General features: G+C 35.6%; 2 protein-coding genes across 2 annotated transcripts; both read left to right on the top strand.

Annotated features, from left to right (window-relative positions):
- Nucleotides 1-897: 897 nt before the first annotated feature.
- LOC144451598 (uncharacterized) lies at nucleotides 898-25,201 on the top strand. Its single transcript, XM_078142490.1, has 14 exons — nucleotides 898-1,013; nucleotides 2,123-3,041; nucleotides 4,482-4,673; nucleotides 5,714-5,806; nucleotides 7,847-7,963; nucleotides 9,998-10,219; nucleotides 11,633-11,755; nucleotides 12,458-12,566; nucleotides 21,445-21,589; nucleotides 22,349-22,397; nucleotides 23,059-23,171; nucleotides 23,369-23,515; nucleotides 24,234-24,333; nucleotides 24,939-25,201. The coding sequence occupies exons 2-14, from the start codon at nucleotides 2,277-2,279 to the stop codon at nucleotides 25,083-25,085; spliced, it is 2,322 nt and encodes a 773-aa protein (XP_077998616.1). The 5' UTR covers nucleotides 898-1,013; nucleotides 2,123-2,276; the 3' UTR covers nucleotides 25,086-25,201.
- LOC144451609 (uncharacterized) lies at nucleotides 15,685-20,417 on the top strand. The gene is made up of 2 exons (XM_078142501.1): nucleotides 15,685-17,034; nucleotides 20,317-20,417. Exons 1-2 carry the CDS (start codon nucleotides 15,842-15,844, stop codon nucleotides 20,321-20,323), a joined length of 1,200 nt encoding a protein of 399 aa, XP_077998627.1. The 5' UTR covers nucleotides 15,685-15,841; the 3' UTR covers nucleotides 20,324-20,417.
- Nucleotides 25,202-26,386: the final 1,185 nt, after the last annotated feature.

The raw sequence follows: 26,386 nt of genomic DNA, 5'->3' as shown, positions 1-26,386 counted from the left end.
TCTGTTTTGACATCAAATTGAATTCTGTTTGAATTCTGTTTTGACATCAAATTGAATTGTTTTGATATCAAATTGAATTGTTTTGATATCAAATTGAATTCTGTTATAGATTATGTCTTGCCCAATCCTATATTGAGTTGAAATCTATCACAGTGCCAACGCTTCGCTCTCACAATTAATTAAGTCAGCAAGTTCTGAAATTATACACAGGTTTTATCTTGAATATTCTCATCATTCCAGTACACAGTTTGATGGTCACACCATTAATGAATAGTATAAAGACTTTATTGTAGAACTAAGTAAAAAAAAAAATTGTAATAATAAAGAAGGAAGAAGAAAGAAATTCTTTTGATTGATTCATGAAAAGTATGAACAATATCACTATTCAGTGTTACGGAAGGCAACTCCCTATTGAATTACCTTCAATAGATTAACAACTGTAATAACTGGCAGACATTGGTATGTTAATTAAAATCTTTAACAGTGAATTTATTGTGTTACATTACATTGTGTATCAGTTTAGCCTAAGTTTTGAACAATTCGCATTAATCACTAGATTCATTCCAATGCTAGATATATGAATTATTGTGTTATAAATATTTTGAATATCTGAATTGTGAGTAAAAAGTATCACATATACATAATATGTGCCCAGTGTACAACACTATATAGGAGCGGCCCGGATGTGTTGGTGTACTCATTACAAATTATATGCACCGCCTTGCCACTTTAATAAAAAGAAAAATACAAAAGAATATAACGTAAGAGGTTTGGCATGGGCACGGCCTGTTCCATTGTGTAGTATTACTATTAGCATGATTAGTATAATACATTTACAAATAAACCCGAGACCGTCTTTTATATGACGCCCTCAACGCCCACTTCTCCATGTTGTGGATCGAGGAAGTCCAAAGCCAAAGTGTTCACTGTCAACGAAGAAGCCAATGGGGAATCCTCAGTGAAATACTTCTCTTAGTAAATACAGAGTCAACCGTTCCCAAAGTTTGAATCTGGTAAGACACAACTCTCATTTCTTGAAGAGATACCATTGACAAAATTGTACAGAAACATTTGGTTCGACAGCTGTCCAATTGTCTCGTCAACATCTGTCTGCGCTGAAGTCATGAAGTCGAGCTTGGGTTATTTATACGATAATACGTTACATTGTAATGTATAAGTGACAAGAGTCGATCGACTGGAGTCCTTTGTTTGTGTTATTATTTGTCTAGAGTGCTTCTGTTTACATCATCGATCGTCAGTATGCAATGATTTAAAGTCAAGATTCACACCTCGACTGTCAGATCGACAAGAAATACAGCCAACTGCTAGGTCAAAGTTTCACATAGAGAGCAAAATCACTTGTTGCATGCGGGCAGATTAGACTAGACCAGTTTGAGTTCGTTCTAACCCAGGATACAACGTCGAATGAATGGAACGGCCAGCGATTGTCTGTGATAGCTGCACGGTTGCGTGTGAAAGTGTCTTGCATTTATTGTTTGTGTTTCCGTTATGTCACCGCGTATGTTAGAAGGGTGGAAGTTAGTGAGAACCAACTGATCAGTCCTCTTGTTCAGCTTCATATATAATTTATTATAAAATTATTCATTTATAAATTCGGTTTTCTCTTTTCTTATACGACTACTACTAGTATTTCTTTTTTCACTTATTTATTCATTTATCTATTTTGTTTGTTTGTTTATTTATTTATTTCTTACTGTATATTTTGTTTAAGTGGGAGTATTATGAACTTTACACTAACATGATGAGCAGACATTGAGTTGTGTTGAACATTAATAGAGTCGTGGTGCTCAACTAAAGGTTCCATATTTTCTGTCTTTTTTTCAAAAATTATTTTTGACCAGTAAAGAAATTAATGAAAAAATATGAATGTGAGTGTATGAACTGACTACAATGTTACCAATATTATAAGCAAAAGTTGTTATTTTCCACAAAATATGGAATTCAAAATTGATGTTATGTACAGTGCATGGTGTTCTCCCTCTTGTCAGACATGATAATGTAGTTAAATATTTAACATGATGCAATGACACTCATTTGAAGTTGAGAGGTGTGTATCTAGATGTTTGCTAGCAAAATAATGTCATTTTCTCTTTCATTTCAGAAACTCTAGTTAATATTCTGGAAATAAATCATTACAACGTGCAGACCTGGATTTTTTAAATAAAAAGTAAACATATATTACTATCAGGCCGAGCTCTTCCTCTTTCATCAAAGATTAATTCTTTATTTGCCTCCTGTGAGAACTGTATGAAACCATGGCAGAGCCAGGGAATGTCAACCAGCTGATCAAAGGCTTTGGTGAAATGACAACTTCAAATGGTGTTCAGAATGGTGACACCAAACAATACAAAACCCAAACCAAAATTGTATTTACCCCTAAACCTAAACCAAACGGGGACACTTTCAACACACCTACAGAAACAACTGTAATCAAAAGTGAACCTGTAAAAGTGACACCGGTTTATAATGATAGCCAAACTGACTCCAAGACATCAAACTCACAACCTAAATCAGTTTCAACGTCAACCAAGTTAGTACTGTCTGCAAATAAAAGTACATCTGTACCAACTACAAAACCCTTACAAAGTGAGTGGACACCATCATTTGACATTGATGCACAAAATATTGAAAAAGCAGATGAACCCATGGAAAATGAATGGACACCGTCATTTGACATTGATGCACAAAAAATTGAGAAACCTGTGGAAAATGATTGGACACCATCTGTTGATGTTGATGCACAAAAAGGAGATGATGACACCTTACCAAGTGAATGGACACCATCATTTGACATTGATGCACAAAAACCAGATGGTGATTTGTATGTTAACCAAGCAAGTGGTACTACAGCAGAGACAGAATTTATACCAAATTCAGGTCTAAATGATGATGAGGATGATGAAAATAGAAAAAGTGTGTACAAATATGATGGATCAATGGTATTTGATAAAAGTGATCTGAGTGAAGGGGGTGTACCCATTAACTACACTGACAAGGAACAGGTGAAAAAGTGGGATCCGGTAAGTCATACTCAAAATATTGAGAGAAAAAAATTAGTACTTCACTCTTTATCATTACACCAACAAATTCTGTAAATTATTGACTATAACCTGCATTTATCAGAAATTATATTCAGGTCATTCAATATTCTATTTTTGTCATACAAAATAGTTTAAACAACCAGACTACACCTATTTTAAGCTTATCTCAAACATGGTTTGAATTATATATTGTGTGGAATGGGCGGTATGGCTAGATCAGATGGGATGGGTGTCCTCAGTTTTAGCACAAACAAGAGAGAGCCATTGTAAGCCAATGTTTATTGTTAGTCACATTGTAAGGACATTGGAGCTACCCTGGTACTATTTTTATACATGATTTAGTACCAGTGAATGTAAAAATGGTAATGAATTTGACCTTGTCATCAAATGACCTCTTTTTTGTGTATTGTATTTCATTTTGCCTGTCAACAGGTTTGGATATGTTATTTGCCTTGCCTACACCTAATTAGTGTAGAATGGTGAATACCTGATCTGAACCAATGTCTGTAGACAGGCTTAGCTACACGTATTTGGTTTCAATGGCCAAGTCTTTAAAGTACCAGCAACTATCCACATATTACAACAAGGGAATGATACTGACTAGTGATATATTGTCAGAGTTTATAGAAGTCAAATAAATCAAATATGTGACAATAGTTTGGATTAAAATTGCACAATAATGATTAAATAAGTAACAATAGTTGAGATATAAATATCGCAATATGGTTATATTTATAGGGTAGTCTAAGCCAGCATTGTTATGTGATAGTTGTATGTTTACTGTGTTGGACATGCAATAATGCTGCGCTTTCATCTCAACATGTGTCAACTTTGAATAACTCAGCTAGAGCTAGCCAGCACATAACACATTCTTGTAAAATGAGATTGTGTAATAGGTATCAGTTGACACAAGTATTCATTAAATGTGGACAACCCAAGGACAGCGATATCTATATTTCACTGTCTTGGATGCTAAGGATGTCATGTAATAGCAGAAATATTTGAGCAATGTTTTTAATCACAATAATATGAGTTTGTACAGTTCCAGTTTTATACTGAATACAGAATAATATTTTGTCAGATCTCACATCAAAATTAAGTAATTTTTGTTGATTGAAGACTTGCCAGTGATTTTGATAACATCATTTCTAATGTTATATTTTTAAAAATATACTTAAACTGCCTTGAATAGAAAAGTAATAAGATTCATCCTCATAAAAATGATAATATTACAATAAAATTATGAGAGAACAAAAAACAAATATATCACACCCCAACAAACTCAGTCATAATGAAGGGTTGAATACATCCGTAAGCTCATGGACTCTGAATTTTGGAAAACAATTACTAATAATTAGAATTCCCTGAAAAAAATACTAGAAGAAATTGTACAAAATACGTGTTAACCTTATTTTACAGACTCCTCTTGTGAGAGACATGTACTGTCAAACTCAGCAGTACAAAGATGATGAAGATGACCATAGCAGTAACTTATGTAGAATGGAAGGATATATTGAGAAGCTGCCAGTTGGTCAGAGTAAAGCATCGTTGATGAAGGGATGGAAAAGAAGATATTTTAGAGCTAAAGAAGGCAACTTGTTTTACTACGACGTGAGTCTATGTCAATTATTTTATGATGTCATGGAGAATGACTCTCAATCTCATTCAGTCTTTTATCAGTTTCTGTAATTAAATGAGTTTTCTATTCAGAGAAGTTTTGATGTGTACCATGATACAATGAAACAGTGGAGTTCATTCATCACATCTGAGTTGTGTGTGTCAGATAACAAGGGAAACATCTGTTAAATCATATTGGTTATTAAAGTCTTACTAAAGTCTTATTAAAGACAACTGCTTTTGTACATGGACTGAGGTATTTCATATTATAATGAATAATAAGTATTCATACTTTTGCTAAAGTTTGACTAGCTTCAATATTGTGAGATGTACTGTATATAATGTCAACATCCCAATAATGCAAATATCAATGTCTTGAGTCAGCTTTACGCTTGGTTGGAAATGTCCTGAAGTTAGAGGTGTATATGAGATCATTTTTTTGTGTTGGCATACAATAAAACAAGCAGTGAATGACTACATTTATTAGTAATGTGTAGGATCATGTCTGTAATTGCCAGCAGAATGTGTGATCAAGTTGAGTGCAGGTCAGTAGGTGGAGGGTTGGTCCCAATGTGTCTGCCAATATGTGGTTACTAATAGCATTGTAATTATAGATATCATATGTACTGGTTGTTGTCTGAGAATGAACTACTATACTAGTAGTACTAGTATGTGTGTGTGTGTGTGTATGTAAAATGTGTGCAACAGGCTTTGCAATTATCCACATTTCTTTTAAGAAGGATGATCAATTCCAGACAACTACCATATTAAATAAACTCAGTTTTGTGTAGATTGTATGACTTTGTCATCATTAGTGACATCTGCATATTAATACAGACCAATCCTATAAAGCAAAAGAAAAATTTCACTCCATTCCTTTAAAACATGTTTAATATGAACCCCCTTTGGTAACAGTATTGTAATTTGTATTACCTTCAGTTTTACCCTAGTAATTCCTACTCTTACAAGTATTGTATTATTCCAAAGTTTGAAAAGATGATATTAATAAATTATAATTTTCATATTATTTGCAGGATAACCACACCAAGAAAGTTTCTGGCTTTGTGCAGTTGATGGGTAGTACCATTAAAGATGCTGGAAATAAGATGTTGGAAATTCTAGACTTGGTGAGTGTAGATTTGTTATTTTTACATGTAATGCATGACTCTATATTTACATTGACTAATATGTGACACTGGTACAACATACAGTAGTACAGTATGTATGTGACTGCCTGGAGGTATCTCAACTTGGGTAGGTCATTGTACGCTGATGAAAGGGTCTATACTTCACAGTAAATGTGTCAACAATTGTCTACCCAGAATAATGACAGTAAAGTGAGTTATTGTTGTCACCAAGGACAGGAAGCCTTGCAAGACTGACAATCTGTCCTGTCTGATGTACAAATCACAATTAAAGCATCAAGGCAGAGTTCCTTTCTTTTAAAAAAAAATAAACACAATTTGTACTACCAGTTGCCACGTATACCTTTGTACATTTGTATGATGAGCAGTTATGCACTGCTTACATTTTTTAATAGTTGTACCCACATTCACACTAAGTTATATACTCTTGGGAAGTATCAGGTTACAATTTGTGAATACATAGACTGTACATGTATGTCACCTCCACAAAAGTTTACTCTGGAATGTTCCATCCTTAGGTGAATGCTTGGATTCTGTATTGGTAATCACCAAAACCAAACAAACAGTTGAACATTATTTAATCATAAAACACATGAAAATAGTATTCATAATTAACATATTACATGGCCAGACAGGCTTTCTTTGTTGGATGGGTTTTCCTGGTAAAGTAACTAGTTTTCCTGGTAAGACTGTGGGGATGGGATTTCCTGTCAATAGTGTGATTCATACACATGTTTAAAGGAAATGAAACTTTTTAGGAGACCACCGCAATGCAATGCACTGTGGATGATTCAGCTGACTACTATCCAGGGCTGTGTTAATGACTGAAACCTAAAACCTTGCTGAGTTGGCAGTCTTTCAGTGTATATGGATATACAATGTAGCTGCCTGGCAGGGAACCATGTATACTGTGATTCTAAAACAGGCCAGCCCATAGACTTTACAGTACATGTATTACATATTTTTTTACATTGTAAACTATATTCTATGCTGTTCATTGTCACAACAGTTAAGTCTCAGGGTTATGAATGCTCAGAACTAAATTAGTGTTATTTATACAGTGTTTGGATTACAATGTCATTGGAATGTAACAGAGTTCAATGGTTCATTGGCAAATATATATATCAATTAAATGATAAACAGCATTCTAGCATTGAGAATTTATGTACTTGTAGTTTTATCTACAAGTGATTGTTATTTTTTGCCTAGGATATTTTAAGCCATAATAACAACTATTTTACTGCAAATATCACACACATTTGTTGATATTTTTTGGTACCATTGCTCACTCACTGATTATAAATCCAATACTTTGGAAACATTTTACAGTTAAGTTGCGGTTGATTTTTCTGTGGTGTTAAAAATCGTAAGGTGAAAACCATCATGTATTTATTTACTGTCAACAAAGTTTTCTTTATATTAGAGGCAGAAAAAAAAGACCTTTCCATTACTATAAACCTTTATGATGAGAAAGTGAACAATTTGATGGGCATCTTTCAGACAATGGTGCACCTATCTCGTTCTCTTTGCTGTGGTCTTTCTTTTACACATGCCTATACACCAGAAATTTTATTTAGTCAGTAGAAAGGAAGGTCCTGTTAGTGTTTTCAGACTTTATGGCAAGATTAAAAAATAAAGGAACTTGTTCATTGATATTTTGATGTGCCTACTTCTGATAATAACGCACCCATCTCCTAACTGGGGTCATCCTTTTAACTCTTAAAAAAAGCAGACCTGACCTTGTGTGGAAGAGTAAAGTACTGTACAATACTGTACTGTACTGTACTTTGTTAAGATGCAAGTCATGTAGAAATCACAGCTGCAAGCAGTGCAAGACCAAAGCTGTAAATGGAGTGTATAGAAACGATGATTTTTAGTGGTATTGTTGAGAGACATGGAGGCACATTGTCATGTATCTACAGCTATGACCAGTAGTAAACAACCCACGACGCTACCTTTTCCTACCTATTCTCATAAAACATGCTCATTGACCCTTTTCTTCCTATCTCTTGAACCATACAGAAGGGGCGTATGCTGCTATTAAAGTTTGGAAGTACCACAGAGCTGGAGGATTGGAAAGCTGCTTTAATGGCTGAAGCTAAAGAAGGTGACTGGAAGCAGTCTGACTCACCAAATAAGGTGACAAATATTATAATAAGTAATATTATAGCAAATACTGAATAAATTGCAATTCCTTCTTATTGTATACACATGCAATTTAACATTTTCTACCACATTACACATTTAACAAAATTCCTGAAAAGTGGTACACTTCTTTAAAAAACAGAGATTCCTAATATTGTCTTGTCTGGAAATGGATATTGTGAAGAGATTGCTTAATGAACTATGCATGCATCCCAACTACCATCAAAAGACAAAACAAAAATGGTATAAAATTCATAACAATAGTCATCATCTATATAACACACTCATCATGTACACAAATCATTAAATATGAATACAGCACATGAACATCATTTTAATTTAGTCTAATATCAGAGGTGTTGATGTGACAACTAGAAATGTTTGATGATCCGTAATAAATCACCTTTCCTGGACCCATGAAAGTCACTAATCCATGATGACATGTTAATGGTTATATGGCAACCACTCTTTAATTCTATTCAACCACTGCAATTGATTATGTGATTTATTTACATCAATTGAAAGGATAGCTTACTAGCTTTAGTGTAGGAGATATAATACAGTGACGACTGAATTAAAAGAATTGATAACAAAGAACTGATCGAAATTCAATCAGTTCTTTGTTATCAGTTTGTGACAGAGATGGCAGGGTTTGATCCTGGGGTAAATAATTAGAAATTGAAAGTGTTTGGTACTTTGCCATCAGAGATTGTTTACAGTGCAAGGTTATGGATTAACCATATGGTGTAGTTAAAGAAGTACCAACGTCAAATTGAAACTAATCTTCAGCAGAGTGTATGCCATGAAATTAAACATTTGCAGGGATTTCTTTGAACATCTAGAAACCTGCTTGGTAAATGAACTGTAATCTGTCATTTTGTATTTTAACTGTGTAGGCTATTCAAGAATTTGATTCTTTCTATGAAAATAAGTGTTGATATATGCTTCTATTGGTTTTGCAAATTACTTGAAACCAGTTTTCATATTTAGTAATGAATTTCTACTCACAGAGTCAAAAAATTACTTCCAAGACATTTTTTTGACTTTATGAGTTGAAATTTATTATTAAATATGAACCCAGAGTCCATGAACATTCATTCTCGCAAGTTTTCACACAGAAATGTTGATTTTACCAAGTTTTATTAAGCAAAATAAAACCATTGGAATCTGTGCATTGAGATTTTTATGGACAAATTCCTAAGTGTGAAGTGGTCGTTGACAGAATCTGAATACATTTTGTTTACACTCATATGTCAGAATACCAAAATGAATAAAAGTAAGGTAAAGTAGTCGTGTCTACACTTCAAGTGGGTCAACAACCGAGCTTTTACACTGTATATGACTTGTTGACCTCTGACCTCTACCAGTAGGTAGACATTTCACCCCGTGTTTCAAAACTATGTTTTTCCCCATACTTGACTACAGTATCAACAATCAAAGCTATTATCTTCTAACTGAAGTAATCTTTCAAGGTTTAATTTAGACTGCTGTTATTTCCATGAACAAAGATGTACTCTTGTCCGCTGATTGCTTTGCCAGGGAAAAGATTAGGGCTAGGGATTAACTGGCTAATTTTGTGCAATGTGGTCCTCTGGGGGAAATGTTGAATAGACTGTCCAGAAGGAGTAGGGGTTAAGGGTCATAGGTGAAAGCACTATTATTGTTCTAGAATGGTATTCAAGTCACGCCTGAAAAACAAGAAATAAATTACACATTATATAAATCATAAGAGGTAACAACGTACGTTCTACCCAACCAAGTTTTAAAATAGAAAAGCAATGCAGACTTTTCCCATCAGTAAATAAAACAAAACAAGAACAAAATTCAGAACTAATACAACAAAAAAACTTGATTTTACCAAAGAACACACCTCGGATGAATTTTAAACTGCAAATTGAAATCTACAGTAACTGTTGTAAAGATGTATATAAATTATAAAATATCCTGAACACTTATTTTATGTATTTATGCAGTCAATTCATAATTACACTTCAACTTTATATTTCATATTTCATTCTTCTATTCCAGGCCATAGTTGTAGTAGACATTGGTACCTGTTCAGTGCGTGCTGGTATCATACCCAGTGGAGACGAGACCGTTACAGCACCACAACTTTTCTTCCCTACAATTTGTGCCAAGGATAAAACCAATCCCAGTAAGACATTCTATGGCTTTGAAGCACTACCACCAAATGTCAGACAGAAATCCAATCTCAGCTTCCCTATTAGACACTCAGTTAAAATGGACAGGGTGAGTCGGAATAACAGTGTTCTGTTATTAGTATTTAAGTAATACAAATTAATGTGGAATTCAGTACATGTACAAGTTTGTGATCCCAGGTCTGTTTATACTACCGGTCACGTAATTGGTGTCAATTTATAATCAGACCTTGCAGCACACATTTGTCTAGAATTTCACTTCTGGATTTTATTTGTGACACCTCTTAAATTGTGTTTGCTGCTATTAAACCACAAACATGAGATAAACTGAGATAAGATTGATTTGGAAAATAGTTCCCCTTATGATAGATTTTTGATGACTGATCAAACTAAAGTGGTCAAAGGTTTATCCATGCCATCCTATTGTATGGGTGGAAGCAATAGAAATTATAGTTAGCCAAGTTGAAGTTCAACTGCTTCAGCCTCTGATTCTTACATGTAAGGCAACCTGTATTTGTGTGACTAGCTTTTAGATCTTCACACTGGTGGATTTCAACTTTCTCTCTACAAACACTGAGACCTTTGAGTTTAATATTTCACTTAAAAGGGAAAGTCCAATCAGACTTATTACTGCGTTTAGTACACTTGTGTTGATTACTGCAAACAACTTATGTATGATTTTGCCTGGATGATAAAATGGCACCTTGGAAATCTTGTGAAGAGCCCTATTGCACCTCCATGCGTTCTTCTGTTTTTAGGGTTTCTTGCAAAGGATTATGGGAAAACATTGTATTTGTAGGAAATGACATCAATGTTTACCACAGTCTATTTCAAGATAAAGAGTCAAATGATATGCAAGTGTATTAAAGGCAGAAATATTAGTCTGACTGGACTTTTCCTTTGAAGTAAAATATTGATTGAGAATTGAAATGTCTCGTTTGAGGAGAGCACAGAGTCAAAATCCACCAGCATGATGGTCTAGGTTAAGGTGTGACTGTAATATGTGTATTCATGTTTGATCACCTGGATGGTACCCATCTTTTTACTGCAGAGAAGTTTTATGTTCTTCCAAACTGTAGGACAGTAGAGCATAGACTAAATCTTAGAGTTTGTTTTATGGGTTTGAAGTTACACAGTTTTGAAAAAGGGAAATCAAAAGAATTTCAATTGCATTACCCCATGTATAAGTCTATGCCCTCAGCTATGAGAATATTGTCACTCTCCTCACGCTGTATTTATACAGTGTACAACCTCCTACTGGTTTTTTAAGTCTGAAACAAAAGTTAGTTTCACATCCCAAGAAAGTCATACTTCCTGTTCAATAACTTGAAACCAGTCAGTTGCTGAAAAGAATTTTGTTTTTCACAGTCGCAGCATGAAAAGAAGAATTACATGTATTAAAGTGTGTAGATGGTGTGTAGTTCTCATCTAATCACTATTACGAAAGTTTGACCAAAATTTCTAATTCAGAAAATTATCCATTCTTTGCAACTCTCTTCAACAGTTGGGATTAAACCTGGAGGCAATCAAGGACATTTTTGAAAAGGTCTTCAATGACCTTGGCATTGACCCAACTAAATATACCATCGTCATGGTAACCCATAGAAACCTTGGAGTAGAAGGCAAAGTAAGTCACTGAATCAGTTTATTTAAGATTTGTCTTTTTACTCAAGAATTTTAGCAAAGTTATCATATTTACTCAACACGACATTTCTTTCAACTATGCAGTGTGCTGTTTTGAAGTTATAAACTGAATCAAAGCTTAGACTGACTGAAATTAATCCATGAAAGGTTAAGACTTGCAGAGTAAAATGATATGATCTCCCAATGCAAAGTATTTAAAGTAGTAAATTAAAGTTTAAAAAACAGACAACATCATACTCTGACATAGATAAGATTTGATTTCAATGTTGTAAATTAAAAAAATAGTCTAAAACATCACTGATCAGTTGATTGTGACAAAATAATGTAAAATGATGTTTTTATTCAATGCTCATCCTGTTTTAGTCTGTGAGATACAGACATTCATGCCACACTATCAGCCAGCACTCATCGTCTAGTCAGTAAGATACAGACATTCATGCCACACTATCAGCCAGCACTCATCAGGATTAAGAAGTCTGATAGGGCTGAACAGTTCAACACCACCTATCTTACAGTCTAATTCTGCCCTTTTCCAAATGAAATGTTTTAGAAATAGAAGGAAAATGTGTTCCTGTGAGGAAACTTCAAGCTGTACATGTAGTTGTTGTTGTTGTTGTTGTTGTTGTTGTTCCTTACATGTCAAATACCATGCATAACAAATAAATGGACATTGTTCTGATTTCAGGTGAAACTCGCAGACATACTATTTAATTATTTCAACGTTGCCGGTATTTACATTCAACAACAATCAGTATTTGCCTTGTATTCCTACAACACTACAACAGGTGTCATAGGTAAGACAACTATTTCTCATATCCTCTTCATTAGTGTTTAATAGCCCTGTAATCTTTGAGGTGATTCACAACACTAACCCCATTCCCACCTCCCATCCCAACCCTGAAGTCCCTCCCAAGTCATAGGAATGCTATTCCATTGGCAGAAACCACCACACCTATAGTACTTGCTTCAAGATTAGTCCCCATCAGATGAAGACTTGTATTTCAACATTTCTATCTGCTACTCTCAGTAATTATCCATTGACTCCATTGCATACATGCAGTATATTTCTACCCTCATATTAAGATCTTCCACATGCTCCAAAAATGAGCTACATCCCTGCCTGCTTCAGTACTCTTAGTCCTGCATTCTTAATGTCTGCATTGTTTGTTGAGATATGTATAGTCTCTGTCATCATGTCTGTAGACAGGCTTTGGTTACCTGAGTCAAATATAATCTTTTATACCATCAAATGCGCTTAGTATTCATTCAGAACATGGACAACTCCAAACAAAGTTAGATTTGATGCCGAGCTAGACCTAGATAAAAACTAAGTATTGTGCAATGTAGTTGTACTATCATTCTCTGTACAACAGTGTGTTTGTCTATGATTGTACCACTAAATACCTGGATGGTTAATGTAATGAGTTCACAGGTCATGCTGATAAGATCAGTTAAACTTTTATCATACCAATATGTGAAAAATGTCTTATCATATATTTATATCATTAAAAAATATTGAATAGCAGATTAGATTGCAGATAAACATGACAAAATATTAATGTGTAATCTGAACAATTTTACAGAGAGATTGGATATCATTTATTTTTATGATGAATAGTTCTAATGACTGGATCACGCAATGTCTGGTACTTACGGCAGCTGTTGTGTTGTCAAAGTTCATTTATCATTTATTAGATTAAAATTGAGGTCACTATGTGTTATACGTATAGAGATAGTGAAGTTATACATCATACATGCAAAATGACCCAACACATCACCAATGTATTGAATTTGTCCTGTATTGCATAATTATTGCATCCAAATATTGAATTGTGTGAGATTTTAAACTGTACAGTTTTTTGACACTCTTACTCAAAGGGAAATCAACAGGTCCACAGCAAAATAACCAGTCCCTGAACTGCATGAAATACCACACCACATAGTGCCAATGTCAATATTGGTATGATTTGTCAAGGGTAGTACTTCAAACTAAACTTGAGTGACATTGATACTTTATTACTTTGTACTTTAGTGGTCACAAAATATAATCCAATGACACATATATATAGCAATATAGCATTATTTGTATACAATTGTTGAAATTATTTAATCAGTACCAGTGATAGTCAAGATGCTACACATAGTATTGAATCATCTGTAAAGAGATATCTGGAGATTGATGCAGGGATAGCACTAGACTACTGGATTTACAGTCAGTGCCGTAAACAGGCTAGCCAGATAGCCGAGTCTCTGGGCTACTGGATTCACAGTCAGTACCGTAAACAGACTAGCCAGATAGCCAAGTCTCTGGGCTACTGGATTCACAGTCAGTACCGTAAACAGACTAGCCAGATAGCCAAGTCTCTGAGCTACAGTGATATGCTCCTCTGTTTTACTATTCCAAAGACACGTCTTGGTGTTACTATCTCAACAAGATTTCTCTACTTGGTGTACAGAGCTTCTTGGGCTAATAACACCAATAGAGCCTAGAGCTTCTTGAGAAAGTAACACCAAGACAACTCTCTGGGCTTCTGAGACGCTTTTACAATACAATGTCCTGTATTTATACATGGATTCTAGGCTAAAGATAAATTCACCAAAGAATTAATTCTTATCAACAATGAATAGAAATGAAGTTTTAGTTAATAACAAGTCTTCCCATCACACTTGAACAAATTCTGTACTTTTTACATAACAGAGTCAACTTTCCTCAACTTCAATCTCCGAATATAATATTTCAAAGAGTTTATTTGCCCAGAGACATAGATATCCACGCTATAGCTTAACAGTAACACTGCTGTTGGCAGGCCAGTATGGTGTGCCAGATAGCCAAGTACATCTTGTATGTGGGCTAAAGGAAGTGTATGTGCCATTACAGTGAAAGGGAAATGTCAACACTTCACGGTTTATGGATCCAGATGTTGCTGTATATATTCATATGTTAGTGTTCTCATTATCATGATTATATATAATGTTAGTCTAGTTCCTATATGGTATCATTACGATTTACACCTCCAGAGACCACATTGCGGCATCCAGACTAATATTATATATAGCCTGTGATGTACTTCAACAGATCTAGTGCATTTTGAAGTTTCTAAATCTAAAAGTGCAAAGTGTAATGCCATCACATCATATAAAATAACATAACATTTCAAGTAATTAAGGAAAAGGATAACATTTCAGGTTTATATATCCGGAAGTACAAGTTTATATCTCTCTCATACGTACATGTATAATAAAACCCTATCGGTACATATATTTCTTCACATCTAGTGAGAGAAATGTCAGCATTTTAGGATTCTACACCCAAATGTTCAAGTTTGTGGGTAAAGAGATGATTCACAGATAGGTCTAGACTATCATATTGTATATATATATATATATATATATATATATAACCTGTGTTATATTTGAACAGTTCTGATGGGGGAAATGTCACACTTTGAACCAGCTGTGAATTAACTATTATATTAACTATTTAAATCTATTTACATGCTGTATTACCACCAGGTCAAGGAGGAATTAAGTACCAAGATATACATAATTATACTCATAAAATGACCCACAGTATTGAATAATATGCTGGCTGGAATGTAAGGCTTGATCAATCATCCCCATAATAACATATTATGTCAACTCTGTGGTTTATGGATTTATTACATATACCTGTTGCTATGCATATTCTGTTGTAGCCTGCTACTATATATTTGTACACCACGAACTAATAACTGCTCAATACATGTTGCAAAGTTCCCCCAAAGAGAAATTATTTTGTAGTAATGTAAAATTAATTACCATGACCCACAAGAATTCACCTTTGTTGAATACAGCTATTAATCAATGTATAATAGCATGTAATTCCATTTCACAAAACCTCGTTAAGATATAACATATGCATTTCTCCAGAAATGACAAGAGCGCCCTCTATCATCAGCCATTCAAAATAACAACTGCACATGCTCAGTAGCTCTCATCCTTCTCCAAAATGGCTGCCCTTGAGTGAAGACCGTCTTATTTAGGTGCTCACTCTATCGAAGTATTATCTAACCATTTAACTAGGCATCCAATGCCGAAATCGGATGCAAAACACGCAAATGAGTCCAGGGATGACTCTAGCGTTAAAGGAGATTCTCGAGCTCAAGAAAACTTGAGTGGAGATGAAGTTAACCAAACCAAAGCCAACAAGCAAGGTAACGGTACTTCTAACACTATACGTGTACTTGCAGACGACGGTGATAGAAAACGCCGTAAATTGAAAGGTTTCACTATACCTCGTAAAGAATTGAGGCTAAGTGACTCTCATTATGAAGAGGACAATGTTTCCTCGAGATCTCAGTCAGAAAAATCTGATTCAAGTACGTCTTCAGACTCAGAATCATCAACTAGTTCTGAGGACAGTGACAGCAGTGCTAGTAGTGACGTCACTAGCAGACGCCATTTTGACAGGACAAAAGGAACCCGCGAAAAAATTGGCGCGCGGTCACCTGAACTGTCGAAGGGATTATATGAAATGTATGACCCAGAAGTGAATGAATCAGCATGGAAGCTTAACAAAAACTTGCAACATTATGTGGATAAACACTTCTCAAAGTATATCAAGGACAAAACTTTGCAAGAAAATATATTGGAAGTGCATCCATTACCAGAGACTGAATCTCTTGAAGTCCGTAAAGTAGACGGATACATTGATACTCTGTTTCAAGCCAAGGGTATTTCCAGTGAAAGAGGTATTGATAGATCACTGTGTCAAGTTCAACAGAAAATACTGAACACAATGGCACCTCTCACCAAACTGTGGAGTGATTTGCATGTAGCAAAGACTGAGAGTGCTTCTCCTAGTTTGGATTTAGATGAGACACTGACATTACTAGATCAAAGTGTACTTTTAGTTGGCCAGGCTAATGTATCCTTGAATTATCAACGCAGATTGTCAGTCCTTACTAAGTTGACAAAGGATGTGAAACGGTCCAGGACAATCCTGTCTAAGCACAATGACATCTTGCAAAAACCAGATGAAAGTTTGTTTGGACACAAGTTTGAGAGGGTGATATCCAAGATAGCAAAATCTCGGAAGCGAGCCAGAGAACTAGCTGACGAATTAGGCCCCTCAACGTCATTTAAGAAGAAAAAGTTCCCCATGGCCAGGAAAGGCAACCAACCCTTTCGCCAAGGGCCCTCAAGAGGTGGACACAACTTTGGGGGCCGAGTTAGTTTCAACTCCTTCAGAAAACAAGGAGGGTCCCAACAGAAAAAAACCAGGTACGTATCTAACGGTAAGCGACTCTTGTTCACTAGAGAATTGTCTCGAGACGCAAAGCTTGCTAGCACAAAAAGTTGTGGACAGTCCCCCACCAAAAGTGCTGGAGGAAAATGTTCACCCTGTTATAAAACAACTGAAATTGTCCACCAGGGAGACAGAGAGTCCAGTCAAAGCTGGACGTATAAAAGAATTTGCAACAAATTGGCAAAGATTTACAAGGGACCCGTACATAATTTCAACAGTGAAGGGTCACCAAATCGAATTCTCTTCTGTTCCAAAACAATATTGCCTCCCAAGGCAACCAAATTTCACAGAAAACGATTGTGCTCTTATAGACAAGGAAATAACAGACATGCTAAGCAAGCAAGCAATCGAGCCAACTGTCCGGGAACAGGGGGATTTTGTAAGCAATATCTTTTTGGTCCCCAAAAAAGATGGGGGCAATCGCCCAGTGATCAACCTCAAGTGCCTAAACAATTATGTTGCTTACAACCACTTCAAAATGGAAGGGTTACATATGTTAAAAGATCTCCTAAAACCAGGGGATTGGATGTGCAAGGTAGACTTGAAGGATGCGTACTTTACAGTACCAGTAGCCACGAATTGCAAAAAATTTCTGAAGTTCCCTTGGAGGAACAAATTATACCAATTCACATGTCTGCCATTCGGCCTGGCTTCAGCCCCTCGACTATTCACAAAGTTAATGAAACCAATTATAGCAACATTGCGACGTCTAGGCATGAGATTGATCATATACCTGGACGATATCCTATTGTTAAACCAATCAAAGGAAAACCTGTTAAAAGACAGAGACACCCTGCTGTTCCTCCTCCAACATCTAGGGTTTGTAGTAAATTGGAAGAAGTCCATTTTACTACCTTCACAGACAATAGAATTTCTAGGGTTCTCCATAAATTCTGTCGAAATGAAGATGTCTCTTCCAAGGGACAAGATAACTCAAATTGTGAAACACTGTGCAAATCTAGTTCAGAAACAGACAGTGTCAGTGAGGGAATTGGCAAAGGTAATAGGGAAGATGACTGCTTCAATGGCAGCAGTAGTACCTGCCCGATTACAGTGCAGATTCCTTCAGATGGCCAAAACAAAAACCCTGATAAGCTTCATGTCCTACGAGGCACAAGTTTTCCTAACAAAGGAGTGCAAGGAGGAACTGCAGTGGTGGATAGACCACTTGAGAGACAGCAATGGGAAGACCCTGATCAGTCCCTTTCCCCACATTATAATAGACACCGATGCATCAAAAATGGGGTGGGGGGCAACATGCAACATGGGAAGGACAGGAGGCCCATGGTCTGTCCAAGAACAGAGCCATCACATAAACTATCTGGAACTCCTTGCAGCAAACTTTGCTGTAAGAACTTTCACAAAGGGAAAGCAAAACATTCATGTGCACCTACGGATGGACAATCGTACGGCAGTGGCATACATCATGAAAATGGGAGGGACCAAGTCACAAGTTCTGGTGAAGTTATCAAAAGAGATCTGGCAATACTGCCTGATAAACGACATTCAACTCAGTGCAGAATATCTCCCGGGGGTAGACAATGTTGTAGCAGACTGGGAGTCACGTCATGTGACAGATTCCAGCAATTGGCAACTAAACCCAAACATATTTCAAATAGTGGACAATCTGATGGGGAAATTAGATGTAGATCTATTCGCATCCAGACTGAATCACCAGGTAAACAAGTATGTGTCATGGAAACCAGACCCAGGGGCTATAGCAACAGATGCCCTGCAGATCAGTTGGTTGCACATGAACGGTTATGCGTTCCCTCCATTTGCACTAATAATGAGGTGCCTGTCCAAGATAAGGCAGGAAGGGGCAACGGTTGTCATGGTAACTCCAACATGGCACACCCAGGCATGGTTTCCCTTGATAGTGGAAATGTCCATCGAACTCCCAATTCTCCTACCAGGGTTCCCCAAACTCTTGGTGTCACCACTCCAGCTAGTCCATCCGCTATTAAAGACCGGAACACTGAAATTAGCGGCTTGGAAGGTTTCCGGAAATCCCTCACTTCAGAGGGAATTTCGGAAGAAACTGCCAAGCTTATGTCAAATGCATGGCGTCATGGAACATCAACATCTTATAACTCCTCCTGGAGAAAATGGAGTAGCTGGAGTAGTAGACAACAAATTAATCCATTTCAGGCCTCTTTGGGGGATATCCTGAATTTCCTAACTTACCTGTTCAGTGAGGGATACGAGTATAGATCCATAAATACTTACAGATCAACCTTATCAGCATTTCACCCATCTATTGATGGTTTCAGGGTTGGACAACACCCAAAAGTCAAAACTATGCTGCAAGCTGTATTTAATCAAAGACCACCTCAACCTAGATATTCAGGTACTTGGGATGTGGATCAGGTTCTCAAATATTTGAAAGTGGGTGGGAACCCAAAACTAAACATGAAGGACCTGTCACTGAAACTTTGCATGCTTATGGCCTTGACCAGTGCAGGAAGACAATCAGAACTCAAAAACTTACAAGTGTCAAATATGGTTGATTCAGGCGACACCATAACATTCAATCTGGCAAAGCTCACAAAGTCATCACATTACATGTTTACTAAATCAAACCGTAGTACCCCTTTGGGTCAAATTACATTTACTAGCTATCCTCGCATTAAGTCACTTTGCGTAATTTCATGTCTGAAGACATACCTTGACAGAACCAAAACATGGCGTCAGATATCTGATGGAATCAACAGAGAACAGCTGTTTTTAAGTCATGTCAGACCACATAAACCAGTGTCATGTAGTACACTAGCAAGGTGGCTAAAAACTGTTATGAATAGAGCAGGAATTGATACAGGTATCTTCAAGGCTCACTCAACTAGATCTGCTTCTACATCAAAGGCCAAAGGTCAAGGGGTTTCAATGAATGATATCCTTTCTAGAGCAAACTGGTCAAAATCATCTACATTTAGAAGGTTCTACTTGAGGGAATCGCAGGCAAAAGGTTCAAACGCACAAACAGCAGCTTTCACCAAGGCTGTCTTGACCGTTTGCAAATAGTAAGTGTAGCTTTAAACATGCATATGTTATATCTTAACGAGGTTTTGTGAAATGGAATTGGAGATTTCATAAGCACACTGAAGGTGTGTGAAATGGAATCCTAATTCCATGAATAAAACCGAGTTAAGATATAACAGTTCCCACCCGTCCCGCCCAGGGTGAGATGTGTAGTTTATCCAATAACCTTCAGGTATATATATATATTACACTGAACTATTGTGGTTTATTCCTTCCAGATTTTGAGTACACTGTTGGAATAAGAAGTTTTCAAGTTTCAGAAGACTGTTGCAGGACTGCGTTTGCTTGGCAGGACTTGTTTGCTTTGGTGTTACTAGTTACAAAGTTTTATACCTCTGATTGAAAAAAAAAAAAAAAAAAGGAATCTTAATAAAAAAGAAGAATTTAAAGTTAATTTCAACTGTATTCTTGTTGGTGCATCATTTTGTCGAAGGATGAGAGCTACTGAGCATGTGCAGTTGTTATTTTGAATGGCTGATGATAGAGGGCGCTCTTGTCATTTCTGGAGAAATGCATATGTTATATCTTAACTCGGTTTTATTCATGGAATTAGGATTCCATTTCACACACCTTCAGTGTGCTTATGAAATCTCCAATTATTTTGCATGTCAAAGTAGTTTACTGAATGGTATTACATATATTCCAGACTGTGTGTTAGTTTGCTACTTTATATGCTGTATTTAATTACATCACATTATCAATGATACATGTATAGATTTGTTCAGGTAATTGACATTGTGACTTATTGAAATATAATATTTCAATAACTTACTGGTATTTGTGAATGCAATCATGCAGAAAAATATGTTGTCTAAATTTATGTTATGTTTGGCCTAGATAAATGCAAACTTAAAAATAAACAAATAGTCCTTGGTTTGATAATTACTGGTATTCATGGAAATATTGATGATAATTACTTTCAGATTGCAGTTATAAGTGTGTTATGCTATAGTTCTCATGGGTCTTGAAGGGATAAGTGGTTGGATGATGTCATAGGCTATGGTAGGATCAGGGATAGTAGAGGTCAAAGATGAGGAGAGGTCATGGGTCACATCAGGGTCAGGGTTGGAAAGATGTCATGTCATGAAGGGGTCAGGGATGATATAATGTCATGTGTCATATTAGGGTCTGGAATGAGATGATGTCATAGTCATATTAGGGTCAGGAATGGGATGATGTCATAGGTTATATATGGGTATGGGATGTGATGATGTCAAAGGTCATATTGGGGTCAGTGATCATGTCATACAAGGGTCAGGGTAATAATGTCATAGGTCAAGATGATGGACATTTTAATAAAACCATGACGTTAAAATGACAAATCCTTCATTCTGTTTGATTTACAGTGGATGTAGGAGAGCACATCAATGTTGTACCAGTTGTAGATGGTTTTATACTGGAAGGTGGTGTTAGTAGACTGTTCTATGGAGGCAAAGAAGGATCAGATCACTTGAACAGACTACTCACAGAGTCTGGATACAAAAGTTATAAGTAAGCTACGAAAGTGCATTATTGAATTACTCTGAGAATATTGATATCAAAGTTACGAGTACCAAGCTATAAGTTACAAAATGATATAACTAACATACTGAGAGTATATGAATATAAATTACAATGAAGGAATTTAATAACATTTCCATATTGTAATACATTCAGTCTTCTACTAACTATTTGTTTATATATAACTGTGACAGAGACATTGTGTGAAAGTGTTCATGTTATGTACAAGTCACTGTGTGAGTACTCTCAGCTAGCTGACAAGTGCATGTAATACCAGCATAGCATGGAGCAATTTAGTATGAATGGAAAAGAATGAGTGGTAGTACATAGGACTCTGAGAAGTTAGTCTAGAGACTATCCGAGGCTTTGAATCTCAAGATCTCTGAAGGTGAAGAGATTCAAAACCATGGACAGACTGTTATGAGTCTGCTTTCTTGTAACCTAGAGACTTATCCTGGTCTGACCACCTCAAACTTTCTTAACCAATGTACACTTGGCATGAGATAGTAAGATCCTGACAAGTTTCTGGGCTAGCTTTCTTGCTACAGCTTTGTTGAAGAACTTTATGTTGATTACATAAATGAATGTTCATGGACTCAGGTTCATGGCTACAAATGAAATTTTGTTACATAAACAGTAACTTCCTTGAGAAAAACCTTACAGTTGTCAAATTGTGTATGTTTTTGATGTTTTTAGTGTGTGTGAGTGTGAGTGTTTATTTACCTTTTTTCTGTCTTTATTTTATTTCAGGTATTCCACAGAGGTAGAAACATTTATTCCAAGGTTCTTGAAGGAAAAGGTTTGTAATTAACATTATTACAACAATTCCCAGTCTTACCTCAGCAAAGGGGTTGTGTTATTATTTGATATTTTTATCTGAAACAACAAATTTCCAATAAAAATTATACTGTGTGATCATGCAATTTCATCTGAAAGAAAGAATCATGCCCTCATTTGCATATGATTTGCATGCAGGTTTGCAGTAACATTTTCAGTATTACACCTCAAAGCTAATACCACTAGTATGTGCACACAAACCGTTGCAAGTAATCACTGGTTTATATGTACTAATACTAGTAAAGTAGATAGCAAGTTTAAAATGCATCATATATAGCCTCGTGCCTATACGTTACAATTTACACCTCCACTGACTAGTTAGATGTTGGCATCCAGACTACATCATGTATAGCTCCTATCAATGATTTGTCTACATGTACACTGTGATAAACCTAGAAAGCTAAAATGATAACAGTAATTGATATTATTAATATGAAAAGTAGTATTGTCAAAACAGTATGTCAGTGATGTACTAGTATATCGACCATTAGCTCTAATCTTCTACATTTAATTCATTTTTTGTGTTGCTAATGTTGTTATATCTATTTTGTGTGTTGCTAATGTTGTTTTTCTACCCACCTAATTTCAATGTAAAATATAATAAAGTATTTCACTCATCACAGGTGTGTTATGTGGCTGAAGACTTCAATGCTGAGATGACACAGTGTTCACAGGATGCTGGATTGTTTACAGCTGATGTGGACCTAGAACCTTATGAATTACCTGATGGTACTAAGTACGTATTATGACACAAATTTAAGTCAGGATTATTTTATCCAAATTGCTGTAAAGATACTGTGTCCAGGAAATATTACGAAAGGACTGCAAAATTATGGTTTGTAATCATTTAGACTCTATGAAAACATGAGAATAACAACATACAATACAGAGTAATATTTTCAATTTTCAACTTTTCTGTCATTCTCTTTCCAGGAATATGAGGTTTTCAAGTGCCCGTTTCCGTTGTTGTGAAGGACTGTTTAACCCTGAGATGTGGGGTGTTGATAACCCAGGCATACATAAACTTATCCACAAAGCAATTCAGACATGTAGTATTGATGTCAGAAGACAAATGTGCAGGTAGGATATCTATTATGCTGTTATCTAAACTATGTTGTCACATCTGAAATGATTTTTCACTTTTTACTTTATTTGCATCTATGAACAGTTTTGATATGTACTGCATTACAACTCATACAAATACCAAGTTTAGCAAATATGTCATCACTACCCATTTTAAACAATGAAAATCGATCTAACTCTGCTAAAATAAACACTTTTTCCGTTAGCAACACTATTTTGCTTGATGTTTATAAACAATACCATGTATTTAGTGTAATTCAGTTGATATTCTCACTTTAAAAAGGAAAGGAGATATAAAGATAATGATTACTCCAAATTCAATTACATTAAGTTGCTATGGAAACATGATTGAAAATAATTATAATCTGTCAATTTTAGGGACAACCCTCACTGACATAAACAACATTTAGAATGTCATGTAATAAACACTTCTTTATGTGTGTGCATGTCTGTCTGTCTGTCTGTTTGTTTTTCTGTCTAACTTTACTTTGAAATTATTATCTAAAAAGAGTATTTTTGAAAATAGAGAAGAACAGCAATACAAAATCAAAATGTACAAATGATGGTGTATGACTATATTTGTGAATAAAACTTTTTGATTTAAATCAGATAAATTTGAGATTTGAAGAAGCTGTCTAGAGATGTTAGATTAAAGTTATATAATATTGTGATTAAATTGTTTGTGAATGTAATGATATGAATTTGTTACTGACAGGAGTATCTACCTAAGTGGTGGGGTGACAATGACACCAGGATTTGCTGAAAGATTACAATTAGAACTTGTCCAATTATTCCCCAAGTCACTGGTCATACAGGTAAGGTTTGATATAATATTAGAACTGGTTAAATTATTCCCCAGGTCAGGTAAGGTTTACTTCACAGTCTTACTTTATAAACACAGAAAGGAAGTACTATACATTATGACAAGATAGGGTGTTCTGAAGTGTAGAGTACTCCGTAGAACATTAAGGTCACTGTTACAGTGTATATGTAATGTGTACTAGTTATAATTAGATGTAGTGTAATATTCATACTGGTACTTGTCCTACTTCCCGGTATTTCTCCATCCACTGTATTTCCTGGATATAAATTATGTAATAGACACTTTTGGGAATTTCCCACGACGAAACCTTTTATTTGTTTTACAGATTTCCTTCTATTTTTCCCTGGTACTGTATTTTATATAATGGTAGTAAATTGTAAGTCTGGTATGATGGCCATAAAGTGACAGAAACAATAGCATATATCAGCCTTACTAATTGTGGTTATATCAGCCTTACTAATTGTGGTTATGATGTGACATTGAATGTATACACTGTAGAAGTGACAAGTATTTGAAATTATTAAAAAGTTCTAGACTTTTCATCCAACACTTCCACATGATTAAAATTGGTTTATTTGTGTATCTCCCTACACAAAGGTACATGCATCAGCTGAGCGATACCATGCAGCCTATCTAGGGGCCTGTATTCTATCCAGTCTCAATGCATTCAAGCACATGTGTATTACCAGAGAAGATTATGCAACTCGAGGACCAGCCTGTGTCAGCAAATGGGAAACACAGTAAAGACAGTGTGTTGAGGTGTAGGGAAGAATGGAAGGGAGGGGCAGGTGGGGGTCAGATGTGTATTACCAGGGAAGACTATGCAACTCAAGGACCAGTCAAGCCATGTCAGAAATGGTGAAACACAATGAAGATGACAGGTTGGGGGGGGGGGGGAGAGTGTGGGGTTAGATGTGTATTACCATGGAAGACTGCAACACAGGGAGCCATCTATGTCAGTAAATGGAAAACACAGTGAAGACATGGGTGAGGGTGACAGAGGGGAGTTAGATAGATAGTGTATAGGGAATGAAAGAAATGGGATAGAAGAAAGAAAGTACATTAAGAGTAAGGGGAGGGTGGGGCAGGATAGGGCTGTTACTAGAGGAAAGACATGCAGGTTAAGGGTAAGAAACATACAACAGGGGAAGAATGAGGGAGGAAATGTGACAGAAAAACAGAGAGAATCAGTTGATCATTTGAAGAAGTAAAAATGGCCCATTTAGAAAGTAGCTTACTAGATTGCAGTAAATCTTGCCAATATATCACCCTTAGTTGTTCCAACTATATTGTATGGTATTGGTAGTTATATTCATATTTTGTTTTGTTTTCATCTTTGATTCAAGATATTAAAATGAATCAAATTGATATATTTCTTGTATTATAAAGTATACAACTCTATGTCCAAGTGAAGTACATCAAATCAAGTTTGTTCAGCTGGTAGATAAAATGATACAACATTGGAAAGAAAGCCCTTTCTCTCCAACACCTATGGATAAACCAGTGACTAAACAAATCACAAGTTATATTCATGCTGAATAATGACTTATTTTGTAAAATGATGTCATTTCACTTTATGTAAATGAGATAATTTACATATGTTTCAGTTGAATTCTGTATCATTGATATCATGTAGAATGACTAGAGATCAATGCCATCATTTAGATTTCAATCACTACAAACTTGATTTGTATATATGGTATGACCATGTTATGCTTGTGTATTCTTTTACGAACATTTTACTGTTCTGTTGTGTTTAAGTTTCACCATTTGAAGTTCTAATTATTGTTTAGCTTGACTCTTCATTTACTGAATCCTTGTTGTGTTGTGTTAAGTTTCACTATTTGAAGTTAGAATTCTGACTATTTACTTACTGTTTTGTTGTGTTAAGTTTCACTATTTGAAGTTAGAATCATCTGTGTATTATTTTCACTCTTCATTTACTGAACGTCTGTAACTGCCATTCTGATAGACATTGATCTGTAATACTGGTTTAGTGTTTTCATTTCCCCAAATCAAATAAAACAGAATTATTACCATGCCAA

Source organism: Glandiceps talaboti, chromosome 2 (genome assembly GCF_964340395.1).
Source record: "Glandiceps talaboti chromosome 2, keGlaTala1.1, whole genome shotgun sequence".
Taxonomy (NCBI): domain Eukaryota; kingdom Metazoa; phylum Hemichordata; class Enteropneusta; family Spengelidae; genus Glandiceps; species Glandiceps talaboti.
This window is presented reverse-complemented; position numbering and strand designations above follow the sequence as displayed.